The 14141-nt window shown below is 34.2% G+C and overlaps 2 protein-coding genes across 2 annotated transcripts; one reads left to right on the forward strand and one right to left on the reverse strand.

Annotated features, from left to right (window-relative positions):
- Positions 1–5614: 5614 nt before the first annotated feature.
- On the forward strand, positions 5615–6004 carry LOC142231769 (larval cuticle protein 65Ab1-like). Its single transcript, XM_075302408.1, has 2 exons — positions 5615–5736; positions 5800–6004. The coding sequence occupies exons 1-2, from the start codon at positions 5615–5617 to the stop codon at positions 6002–6004; spliced, it is 327 nt and encodes a 108-aa protein (XP_075158523.1).
- A 5091-nt stretch (positions 6005–11095) lies between these two features.
- On the reverse strand, positions 11096–11475 carry LOC142231782 (larval cuticle protein 65Ab1-like). The gene is made up of 2 exons (XM_075302416.1): positions 11354–11475; positions 11096–11291 (listed from the first exon to the last, which is right to left on the reverse strand). The coding sequence occupies exons 1-2, from the start codon at positions 11473–11475 to the stop codon at positions 11096–11098; spliced, it is 318 nt and encodes a 105-aa protein (XP_075158531.1).
- Between the last annotated feature and the right edge of the window lie 2666 nt (positions 11476–14141).

Raw genomic sequence — 14141 nt, forward strand, 5'->3', positions numbered from 1 at the left:
TATAGAAAAAAATTTTTGACAAAATGTTTTGTAGAAATAAAATTTTGACAAAATTTTTCATAAATAGAAATAGAATTTTGACAAATTTTTCTACAGAAATAAAATTTTAACAAAATTTTCCATAGAAATAAAATTTGGACGAAATTTTCTATAGAAATTAAACTTGGACAACATTTTCTATCGAAATAAAATTTTGACACAATTTTTTATAGAAATAACATTTTGCCAAAATTTTTCTATAGAAATTAAACTTGGACAAAATTTTCTATAGAAATAAACCTTTAACAATTTTTTTTATAGAAATAACATTTAGACAAAATTTTGTATAGATATTTTTCTATAGAAATAAAACTTTGAGAAAATTTTCTTAAGAAATAAAATTTGGACAAAACTTTCTATAGAAATAAAACTTGAACGAAATTCTCTATAGAAATAAAGTTTTGACAACATTTTCTACAGAAATAAAATTTTGGTTAAATTTTCTATAGAAATAAAATGTTTACAAATTTGTTATAGAAATAAAATTTTGACAAAATTTTTCATAGAAATAAGATTTTGATAAAATTTTTCGTAGAAATAACTTTTTGACAAAATTTTTCATAGAAATAAATTTGGGCGAAATTTTATATAGAAAAAAATTTTAACAACATTTTTTATAGAAGTAAAATTTTGAGAAAATTTTCTATAGAAATAAATATTTGAGAAAAATTTCCATAGAAATAAAAATTTGAGAAAATTTTCTTTAAAAATAAAACTTTGAGAAAATTTTCTATAGAAATAAAATTTTGAAAATTTTTTCTACAGAATTTGACTAAATTTTCTATAGAAATAAAAATTTGAGAAAATTTGTATAGAAATAAAATTTTGACAAAATTTTCTATAGAAATGAAATTTCAACAAAATTTTCTATAGAAGTAAAATTTTTACAAAGTTTTCTATGGAAATAAAATGTTGACAAAATTTTCTATAGAAATAAAATTTTAACAAAATTTTTTGAGGAAGTAATTTTTTAACAAAATTTTCTATAGAAATAAAATGTTGACAAAATTTTCTACAAAAATAAAAATTGCTAAATTTTCTATTAAAAATAAAATTTGCACAATATTTTTTTTTTGTTGTTTGGTAGGTTTTTGGTAAAAATTTCTCCAAATTTTAGTAGTTATAATGACAATAATACTTCTCGTTAATTTTTGAATTGTTATTCTCAAAATGTAATGCAGTTGGCTGTTAGTGACTTAATCAAATAGAATTAATGGTAGTATTATTAGATATAATTATTCACATAATTAGGTATTTACTTAAAAAAAAAATAATATGTAATGTAGCGGTAATTTTGGAGATTTATCCGTTTCGGAATATTCTTCAAAAATATTTGATAATTATTGTGTTTTGAATTAATGACATTACCATATTATCTTATATATATATATATATATATATATATATATATATATATATATATATATATATATATATATATATATATATATATATATATATATATATATATATATATATATATATATATATATATATATATATATATATATATATATATATATATATATATATATATATATATATATATATATATATATATATATATATATATATATATATATATATATATATATATATATATATATATATATATATATATATTATTATTTTTTTTGTTTGTTTGTTTATTTGTATGTTCCGAGTTGGCTCCGAAACGGCTGAACCGATTTACTTGAAACTTTCTGAGATCGCAGGGGGCGTTCATGTGGTGAAAATAGGGTACCTCATTTTTTGACACCTGGTCGCGGAGGGGGACCTCCCTTTTATCGGACTTTTTGAAAATTGGACCAAAGTTGACCGATTTGCTTGAAATTTTCATTGAAGATTGGGGTTGGCATCTAGATAAAGATCCGCTACTTTATTTTTCGATATTTGGTAGCGGAGGGGGACCTCCCCTTTGTTCGACTTTTTTAACACTGAAAAAACAGTGAACCCTTTTCCATTGCAAAATGAACTAAACTGTAGTAATATTGACCATGATTTAGCCCTTAAGATTTTTTTCAACTTGTCTAGTTTATAATTTTCTTAAATTTTAGTTCATCTATAACATTGTAGTTTAGTTAATTTTTACAACACCATAAGATTTATATACCCCTACCAAGTTAAAAAGTTAGTATTATTTTGGTTTACTTGCTTATTTTGTGGGAAACCCGATAATAAAAATTGGTTAACAGTCTCTTTAAAATGTCGACGACTAGACTATTTTTAAATCAATCATTCCACAGTATAGAGAAATTAAATAATTAAAGGAACAACAAACCGTTTTACTATTATGAAAATGTTCATACATTAAAATAAAACTATCTTTAAGCAAAAGTTCTTTATTATGAAAACTTATGATGAAAGTTCTTAATACAATGTATTTTGTGAATAAAAATTATGATCACGTGGAACAGAGAGTAGTTCATTTGAACCCGGTGTTTGGACATTTTGACTTATCCTTTTTTATTCATCGTAGGAAGTTTTTTCACATATCTTGCTGGAAAAAATGGAAACAATAATTAAAATTATTCAAAATTAACACCATGTAATGAAATATAATTTTTAATTCTTCATTTTAGCTTGTAACTTACCATATTTGGGGCATTTTATCAAATGGTGTAAGGAATTCAACTTTTTTTTGGAAAACGTATCTCATAAAATTTGTACCTGAAACAATTAGAGAAATAATGAAGTTTTCTAAATAAACTCATAAAACTGTGTTGTTATCTTTAAATTTTCATTGAAAGTTGGGGTTGGCATCTAGACAAAAATCCGCTACATTATTTTTCCATATTTGGTCGGGGAGGGGGACCACCCGACAGTGAAAACAAAACTAAACTCCCCCGACTGAAATTTTACGGAAAAAATGGGTGAGGTTATGAAATTAATTTCAGGTTCTTGATTTTGTTAATAAAAATAAAAGGGCATAGGGAGACATCCGCTTCTCTTAAGTACATACAGAGAAACAATTAAACTTTACAGAGTTACTTTAAATTTACAGAGGACTGGGGAGAGGTTACGATATTAATAGTTGATACCTGATTTTGTGATATTTGGACGGAAGAGAGGCCGCCCCTTTAGGCTTATAATTTGCTTGACATTTTCTGGGACGTTTACAAACGATACGCTACATCACTTTTCGATATTTAGTCGGGGAGGAGGTCCTCATCTAAAACTGCAAAAAAACAACAATTCTTAAGTTTTCTTGAAATTTACATAGGCAGTGGGGGAAGGTTATGAACGGAGAGGCAACCTTTCTTGCCCCACACTTGAAGGAAGGTTTCAAGAATTTTCAGGGAAGGTTAGGGGTGCTATTCACTACGGTGTTTGTCGATATTGTATCGGGGAAAGTGACGTCTCTTTAAAACAATAGAGCAAAATTTAAACATCTCCGATCTACTTGAAATTTACAGGGAACGTGGGAGGAGGTGATTAAATTTATACATGATTTTTAAATTAGTATATGATTTTTCGATATCTGGTTGGGGAAGGGGAAAATTGAAATAATCTTTGTCGATTTACTTCGATAGAATTTATAGGGACCATTGAGTAGTTGCGAAATTAATATAGGGTAGGCGATAGTCCGATATCAGGTCGGAGTGGAGGGAAGGTGAGGAGAGGGTTCCCTTTTGTCTGTTTTTTTTTTTTCTTAAATTGAAAGTAGAGGGTTGTCCGTAAATGGGAACTCGGGACTTCTTTTTAGTAAAGAACTTAAATTTACATGAAATTGGCAGCCAACGTAGAGGGTGCATCATTTTCTAACATTTTAGCAAATGTTAATGTATTAAAATGTTTTACTACTTTTGCTTTTTCCGATTTATTGGATGGGAAACAGTAATTCTTTGTATGTATGTTATTATAATATAGTGCTTAATTTTCACATATGTTGAGGAGAAGGATACCTTTCCTTGACAAACCACACTTAAAATTCACAAGAAATATCGAAGATTGTCCAACTACTTGAATACAAAACATTATATAAAAAATTTGGAGGAAAGGGTACACCCTCTCCTTAAGACGAACCGTTTTACATATGCATTCCCGCCGTATTTGTACCTATAAACGAAAAATCAAGTAGTCCGATTTGTTTAAAAGAATTCAAATCTATTCGAATTTCAAATCTTTTCGAAGGATATAGTTGACTAAGTTAACGCAAAATACTCCACCAAATACGCTTCGGAAGGCGCAGCGAAGCGGGCCGGGTTACGCTAGTAGTTTAAATAAATTCTTTATTTATATTATAACCTAATTCACGAACCCAACTCACTTAAAAGCCCCACAATTTTTATATCTGCAGTGTGCAATTAATTTGCGTTTCATCTTATTTAGGTGATGTATTTAGCTTTGAGACCCTCAGAAATGTCACCAGCATTACTGAGGTGGGATAATCCACCGCTGAAAAACTTTTTGGTGTTCGGTCGTAGCAGGAATCGAACCCACGACCTTATGTATGCAAGGCGGACATGCTAACCATTGCACTACGGTGGCTCCCATGTATTTAAGATCCTTAAATTAAATTCTTGAGCATCTAAACATCTCAATTATTATCCTGTGTAACGAAGATGGCGGGTATCGATCCATAGTTTCGCATCTCCCACATATATACCGATCAATTTTTATCGCACCATAAGTAAGTGCGTTGAATATTTTGTGAATCGCTACATGCCCCCATTTAGCCGTTCTCCCGATTTGACTTCTTGGGATTCTAGACATAGCAATTTCTATGATTTGGCGCCAATGATTTTCTTCATTACTTTTAGTTAATTTTATCTTCTATGAGAGTGTGTAATTTCGTGAACTGCAGTTGAAAAGTACAACAGGGCATACAATTTTAACAACGCTTTGTGGAAATCTCATAAGGTGGGGTACAATTTAGTTACATTTTCGCACGAGTTAGTTCATTCTTCCTATAAAACAGTTTATTTTTTTTAGTGTGCAAACCACTATTATTTACTGCAATACGAAAAATTTATTCCCAATTTAATGATAATATCTTCCTTCCTTCGTTCGGAAGTAAGCATATTCATGGACTTGGGAAGATCGACTGAGGCATTACACAGTGAGAGATTCGATGCATACTTCCATTACTTAACCGAATCCAGTGTTAGACTTGAGCATGTTAAAGATTCAACTTTCTCTAAAGACATTGAAAGACAACAAAACCATAGAAGTAGTTCAATAACCCAATACGATTTCAATGCTAAAGAAATGAATTTTGAACAATTGAAATTGTTTGAAAGTGTGAAGCAATAAAGACAAGAACTAGTTTAGCTTATATATTATATTCTTTAAAAAATACGTACTATTAAAACAAAGCATATAATTAAACTATAAGCAAACCATAAATAATAGAGAAAATCATACACTTTAAATCTAAAATGGATTTTTAATTGTATTATTTTTTATGAGACACAAATCTATCCTAATTGTATAATATTAGAACAAGTTCTTTCAATTTTTATATGATTGAAGATGCATTTGCAGTTCTACTATAAAACACCTTGGTATCATCAACATAGGCATTCATAAAGTTGACAACTTTCTTTGGAACCAGAACAACCAACTATCGAAAATGAAATTTTTCATTATCTTTGCTGCTCTCTGCGCCATAGCCTTGGCTGCCCCGGCCCATGATGATCATGTTGAAATTTTGAAACAAGACTCCAAAGTTGATCATGATGGTTACAAATTTGAGTAAGTTATTAATTGTTTTTCTTGTGCTAGTTCTCATTTCTACACATTTCTATTTCCTTCCAGATGGGAGACCAGTGATCACACCAAACACCGTGAGGAAGGTAAAGTAGTAGGTGACGGTGAGCATGGTCATATTGTTGTTCATGGTGAATTCACCTGGAAGGACCATCATGATGGCAAGGAATACACTGTTAAATATGTTGCCGATGAACATGGTTTCCAACCCTCTGGTGATCATCTCCCACAATTGCCTCATAACGAACATTAACGATAATGTTAATGAATAATTGAAAATTGTAGACAATTTAAATGATAATAGAAAAAAAATCGAAATAAATCATCTGACGATAAGTTTGAATACTTTGTTTTGTAGAAATGGTGTTTGGAAGAGTGAAAAGGAGTGGGAGAATTTAAACTTGTATACCCGCAATGTGATGGATTGCAAACGTCGAAAATTATAATTCGTCTTGTGGTAGTCTAAAAATTCGACTTATCAATTTTTCATATTTTTAGAAAGCGATTTTTGATGGTAGCCAAAATTGATTAATCGAATTTTTATGCACCCTTAAAAAAGTCGCCTCTGTAACATATACTCCCAAACATATTCTGCTTCAAGCGTTTACTCAGCACTACACTTTTATTAGTTGTAATTAAATTTTTTTTTACATATCTTTAAAAATCATTCGTTATCTATCTTTGTCGGCATCATCTGTTATACTACTTTATGAGTTCCAAACATATAATTTTTACACCGAAACATATAAAAACAAGTAAGGAAAGTCTAAAGTCGGGCGGGCCGACTATATTATACCCTGCACCACTTTGTAGATCTAAATTTTCGATACCATATCACATCCGTCAAATGTGTTGGGTGCTATATATAAAGGTTTGTCCCAAATACATACATTTAAATACCACTCGATTTGGACAGAATTTGATAGACTTTTACAAAATCTATAGACTCGAAATTTAAGTTGGTTAATGCACTAGGGTGGAACACAATTTTAGTAAAAAATATGGGAAACATTTAAATCTGAAGCAATTTTAAGGAAACTTCGCAAAAGTTTATTTATGATTTATCGCTCGATATATATGTATTAAAAGCTTAGGAAAATTAGAGTCATTTTTACAACTTTTCGACCAAGCAGTGGCGATTTAACAAGGAAAATGTTGGTATTTTGACCATTTTTGTCGAAATCAGAAATACATATATATGGGAGCTATATCTAAACCTGAACCGATTTCAACCAAATTTGGCGCGCATAGTTACAATGCTAATTCTACTCCCTGTGCAAAATTTCAACTAAATCGGAGTTAAAAATTGGCCTCTGTGGTCATATGAGTGTAAATCGGGCGAAAGCTATATATGGGAGATATATCCAAATCTGAACCGATTTCAACCAAATTTGGCGCGCATAGTTACAATGCTAATTATACTCCCTATTCAAAATGTCAACTAAATCGGAGCAAAAAATTGGCCTCTGTGGGCAGAGTGTAAATCGGGCTAAAGCAATATATGGGAGCTATATCTAAATCTGATCCGATTTGGCTGATATTTTGCAAGTTTTTCGAAACTCATAAAATATTCTGATGTACGGAATTTGAGGAAGATGGGTTGATATACACACCAATTATGACCAGATCGGTGAAAAATATATATGGCAGCTATATCTAAATCTGAACCGATTTTTTCCAAAATCAATAGGGATCGTCTTTGAGCCGCGACAGGACCCTATACCAAATTTTAGGACAATCGGACTAAAACTGCGAGCTGTACTTTGCACACAAAAATACATCAACAGACATACAGACGGACAGACATACAGACGGACATCGCTAAATTGACTCAGAATTTAATTCTAAACCGATCCGTATACTAAAAAGTTGGTCTATGATTACCTCTTCTTGGCGTTACATACAAATGCACAAACTTATTATACCCTGTACCACAGTAGTGGTGAAGGGTATAAACAGTGTTTTTCGTCCACGCGGTTGCTAGAAAAGAAGTTTTAACTTCTCGCGGGAATCGTTACACCGACAAAAAGTATTGTCGTGAGGCCAAAGATTTCATGACCATAAAATACGAATGCGAATGAAATTTGTTCCTCCATGAGACTCCAGAACTTATGAAATTATGGACCGATATGGACCCATTTTGTTATGGATCAACCGAATCGGATGAAATTTGCTCCTCAAGAGGCTCCGCAAATATATAAATCGATTTATATGGAATCCATTTGCGATCGTATCGCCTTTCGTCACCTCATTTAACCATTAGATGATAACTGAGGTGAGGATACGTCTATATGCATTTGGATTTGTATAACTTACATTCACAGATTTGGGTATGAAGACTACCCTTGCCTCCTGCCAGGATTTTGGAGTTTATGCAAATTTAATGCATACCGCAAGCGATTTAAATGGTAGAAACTTTTTATAGCCTCTTTGACCATTTCATTAATTATGATAATATACTGGCTTCCCCTCCTTCCATTTGTAACAGTGTTTCCTCACGGACTGATACAAATTCGATAAAATTAGTGTCCATCAAGAGTATTTTCCTATCCTCTATTGATTTCAATATATTCCCTATTTCGTCTACCACTGTTTTGTTTTGGGTATGGGTATGGGTCTTAGAGAGGATTTTTTTCAGTCTCGGTAATGCTATATTCCCAACAACGGAATAACTTCCAGGAATTGCGTTTCGCTGTCCTTGCACTTTTATTGTATTCTCTGAGCCTGCTGTGATAAGCACCCCAATATTCCTTGTACTGTTAACTACATGCCCTATTGTAAAGGCTTCGGGCCTCTTTCCAAAAGTTTCCAATCCCCCTATAATCCAGGGTTTTTCTTGGGCAGATTTCCTTTTGCGGATTAGACGACTCTCCTCGAAGTCCCTTACCAGTATCGCCGTTATTGTCTCAGCATATTTATCAATTTCCTCTACTCCTGAGCATAAATCGCTCAAGGTGTAGTCTTTTTTTTTTTGTTCCGGCCCGAAAAAAGACTTCTCTAGTCACAAAGAACACCCAGGTCCAACGAAAGAAGGATCCAAACTCTATATTTCTTTCTGAGAACGACTGCCCATTTCTTCGAATCTAATCCCTCATCCTGTCGAGCCGCTACTTCGAAAATTCTTGCCGTCGTGAAATTGCTGACTCATCCTCTTACGTAGACCGGAGGCTCCGACAGTTGTGGCTTATTGAAGGACCGCCCATTTCTTCGAGTCAACCCCTCGTCCTGTCGAGCCACTACCTGGAGAATTAGTTCTGTCGTCAAAGTGCCGCCCCCATCCTCTAACGGAGACCGGACACTCCTAGAGTTGTGGGTTATCGCCTTTCCTCACCAGTTTCAGTGGATGAGATGAGATTTTATCCACTATTTGCCTCACGGTCTGGGCACAAGCCTCAACGTGAGGAAGTCCCCAATGAAGACACAGCTTATTATCTGGACTGTTGCCCCTTTTCATAAGCCACTACATAATCTAGGATTCTGTTGGTGACCAGATCTTCGCTGTACGCTTGTTAATCTTTCGATATTTTGCCAGATACGCTATTTTGATTGATACTGTGCAACACAGTTCCTCTCGGTAACGCCTCTTAGCTATATTGACGTAGGACGGTCTTGGCACAAGCCTCAACGTGAGGAAGTCCCCAATGAAGACACAGCTTATTATCTGGACTGTTGCCCCTCTTCATAAGCCACTACATAATCTAGGATTCTGTTGGTGACCAGATCTTCGCTGTACGCTTGCTAATCTTTCGATATTTTGCCAGATACGCTATTTTGATTGATAACTGTGCAACACAGTTCCTCTCGGTAACGCCTCTTAGCTATTTTGGCGGAGGAAGGTGCTGCCGTACATTTTTTAACAACCTTCTTTACTCTTCTGCAAATATGATTTGGTAAAAATTGGCTTTCCTTTCTTCGCGGTTGACTAGTTGGATGCGCTAGTTCTCATTGTATTCGTGGTTAACTTTTCCGCCCTCCATTAGGTTCTGATTGCTTGAGATTCTCTCTGTCTCTCTTTAGTCTTTCCAATATATGGTACTTGAGAGAGGGTTGTTTTCTTCTTCTTCCTCTACCTTTCAATGTCCTACTCCTCCGGAGATCTTATGCTCTATTTCCATATGACTGGGAGGAGTTTATAGTTTCTCCTTCGAAATATCTTGCGCCGTCGACCTTTCATTCATCATCTGCTTCATAATTTTCCACTTTCGTCGCTGTGCTTCAGATAATCTCTTCCTTCTAGTGGCCAGTCTTGGGACATCTTCGCTGATCCCATCGACCTTCTTATTATCATAAGTTCGTTTCTCCAAGTGATATTGACGCCTTCCTTTATATTCTTTACTCTTCTGCAAAGATGGTTTGGTAAAAATTGGATTTCCTTTCTTCACGGTTGACTAGGTGGATGCGTTAGTTTGACTAGGTGGATGCGCTAGCTTGTATTCGTGGTTAACTTTTCCGCCCTCCATTAGGTTCTTATTGCTTGAGTTTCTCTCTGTCTCCCTTTAGTCTTTTCAATACATGGTACTTGAGAGAGGGTTGTTTTCTTCTTCTTCCTCTACGTTTCAATGTTCTACTCCTCCGGAGATCTTATACTCTCTTCCCATATGACTGGGAGGAGTTTATAGTTTCTCCTTCGAAACATCTTGCGTCGTCGCCCATTCGTTCATCATCTGCTTCATACTTTCCCACTTTCGTCGCTGTGCCTCAGATACTCTCTTCCTTCTTGTGGCCAGTCTTGGGACATCTTCGCTGATCCCATCGACCTTCTTATTATCATAAGTTGGGTTCTCCAAGTGATATTGACGCCTTCATTTATATCCGAGTCGGAATCACATTCTCTACCTCCTTTCGGAAGGCGGAAAGGACCTAACCTCCCTGACCCTCTTTATATTTCCCATACCTCTAGCCAATGACTACATAGTTAGTCTTTCTTGTAGCATTATCTTCAACTACAGATGCCATGTTGCCCCCACCTATCTACGCTGTACTTGTAACTCTATCCTGAAGTACAAGTGCTACTGACCGCCGGAAGTGGGGTACATGGACCAAGTCGATAACCGGAATCAAATATTAATCCCCGTATAATTCAATGGAATGGATTTTCTTTCTTCTGGGGTTACCTTTTTATGATACAGTGAAACCTCTTAGAAGGGGACATTGACGGTCGCCTAAATTTCGGCCACATTTTGGAGGTGTCCACTTTTTAGAGGTCTCCGGTTTTCAGAGTGTCCACTTTTTAGAGGTTTCACTGCATATGAAGAATTAATACACGAATTCGCTGCTTTTTGAAGTGATTTTGCACTTTATTCAAATTTGCTGTAATTCTTTCAATAGGTATATCAAAGACGGTTTAATGGCCATGATGAGGGATATGATCTCCAGTAGGTTGGAAACCATGATCATCAGCAACATAGTTAACGGTATAGACCTTGCCATCATGATGATCCTTCCAGGTGAAGCTTCCATGAACAACAATGTGACCGTGTTCACCTTCGCCTACTACTTTACCTTCTTCATGGTGTTCAGTACCATCACTGGTTTCCAAACTGAAATCAGGATAAAGGAGAAATTGAAAAGTGTCAGGCAAAAGATCCTGATATTAACTTACGCAAATGAGTAACCATCATGATCAACCTTAGAATCTTGTTTCAAAATTTCAACATGATCATCATGGGCAGGAGCAGCCAAGGCAACAGCACAGAGGGCAACAAAAACAATGAGGAATTTCATTTTTTACTTTTGGTCTCGGGAGTGTTGTTCACAGGAAAGTTTCAAACTTTTTGGATAACAATGAAGATGAATTCAAGTGATTTTATAGGCAATAGGTGGATAAATGCTTATTGGACAATTTGCCTAAGAACTTGTTCCATTCTAATTATTATGCAAAAATCTAATCTATTATCTTGGTCTTGTACATTTAGTGCACAATTGAATCCAAAAACAAGATTTAATTAATCCATACAAAATAAAACCCTAAAAATCCTAATTAGTCTTTACAGATATACATATTTGAAATAAAATCTACACACAAAGCAAAAACACTTTCCTCCGCAACGAAATTTGTGACAGATGAAATTCCCCTTTGTCATAAGGTATTTTTGTTAAAAGCAAATAAACCCTTATTTTTAAACCTCCACCCTGTGTAACACATCGAAATGTTGGTCTCAGACCCCACAAAGTATACATACTCCGGGTAGTGGTAAAATTCTGAGTCGATTCAGCGATGTCCGCTCGTCTGTCGAAATCACGCACACATTCGAACGAAACATGGAGTTATTATTACGGTGTTGACAGACGGTATTACAAATGGGCCGAAATTTCATCCGATCCGATTGAACCATATCGGTTCATAATTGTGTATAGCCCCCATAGAAGCCGATCCCTATATTTGACTTGCAGAGTCTCTTGGAGGAGCAAATTTCATCCCATCCGCTTGACATTTGGTACTTAGTGTTAGTATACGTCCTCTAACAACCAATGAAAGAATTTTTCCATATCGGTGAATAATTATATATAGCTCCCATATAAACCCATCCCCAGATTTGCCTTATGGATCCTCTTGGAAAAGCAAATGCATCGGATCCGGTTGAATGTTGGTACGTGATATTTGTATATGCCCTCTAACAACCATACAATAATTGGTTGAAATTTGATCCTATAATTACTATGCGAAAATTGGTTCATATCGGTTCATAATTATATACAGTGTCACACATAAATATTGGCACAGTACCCCAAAAGCACATAGTAGTCGGAGTACCTGAAAAAAATATGTGCCTACCAGAAATATTGATTTTCAGCTCCATTAAATATATACCGATTGACTCAGAATCACCTCCTGAATCGGTTTAGCCTTTGGCGTCCGTCCGTCTGTCCATGTATTTATTGTTCGCAGTATTCCGGTCCGGTATTATTAAAAGATTTTGATTAAGTTTGGTACAGTGTTGATGGAAGAATGGGGGAATATAGGTACAGATACAACAAAATATTAGTCCATTTAACGTCTAGATGGTTTGATGCGGTTATCAAGCAAGAAGGAATCCCCAACAAGTACTAAATGTACTAAAAAACTAATTTAGAACTACCTGCGTCAATAATTTTGTTCCTCAAAAATGTGCCTTTTGTAATTTGTATAATTTAAATATTAAAAACAAATTTCTAAAACAAGTAAGTAAAGTCTAAAGTCGGGCGGGGCCGACTATATTATACCCTTCACCATTATGTAGACCAAAATTTGTGTTACCATATCAACTCCTTCAAATTTGTTGGGAATTATTATCAAAATTTTTATTCCTATATACAAATATTTATATCTGAAATGATTTGGAGACAATTTGTTGTACTTCTACAAAATCGCTAGAATTAAAAATTAAACATATGAAACATACATATGTATATATGTATTCGAGATATAGGACAATTTGAGTAATATTTAAAATTTTTGCTACTCAACGTGGCGATTTTACAAGGATATTGGTCAAATCTCGCCAAAATATGTGGTCAATTGTGGGTTGTGATATATTATTTGGCCAATTCGGGTGATATTTCAGCAAGTCGGAGCTTTATTTAAAATTCGACCATTCTGTGAAAAGTTTGACATTACAGTGCGTAGAACATGTCTACGATATGGGGAAATCATCACAGAATTTTGTGTAAAATGTGGGTATTGTGGCCTATATGAGATTAAGATGACACACTTAAATAGCATATTAAATGCATTCTCTGTGGAAACTATCGAGTCAATTGGAGGAAACTCCCATTGAAAATGGGTCTAAAATATGAAACATTCTACCATATTTCCCCTACTCTGGCGTACATATATATGGGAGCTATATCTAAATATGAACCGATTTTGACCAAATTTGACATGCATAGTTAGAATAATAATCCTGCTATCTCTACAAAAAACGTAAATGGGAGAATAATTTTGGCCTCCGTGGTCATATGGGTGTAAATCGGGCGAAAGATATATATGGGAATTATATCTAAATCTGAACCGATTTTAACCAAATTTAGCACAATTAACAATACTATTAAACGTGCTCCTTGTCCAAAATTTGAAGCAAATCAGGACAAAATTCTGGCTTGTTTTGGCCATATAAGTTCAATTCGGACGAAAGATATATATGGGAGCTATATCTAAATCTGAACCGATTTGGCTGATATTTTGCATATCTTACGAAAGCCCCAAAATATTTGGCTGCCCGAAATTTTGAGAAAATACGTTGATAAATACGACAATTATGACCAGATCGGTGATAAATATATATGGCAGCCCAATCGCAAATCAATAGCGATTGTCTTTTAGCCAATGTAAAACTCTGTGCCAAATTTGAGGACGATCGGACTTAAACTGCGAGTTGTACTTTGCACACAAAATTACATATACAGACAGA

Source organism: Haematobia irritans, chromosome 1 (genome assembly GCF_050003625.1).
Source record: "Haematobia irritans isolate KBUSLIRL chromosome 1, ASM5000362v1, whole genome shotgun sequence".
Classification (NCBI taxonomy): Eukaryota; Metazoa; Arthropoda; class Insecta; order Diptera; family Muscidae; genus Haematobia; species Haematobia irritans.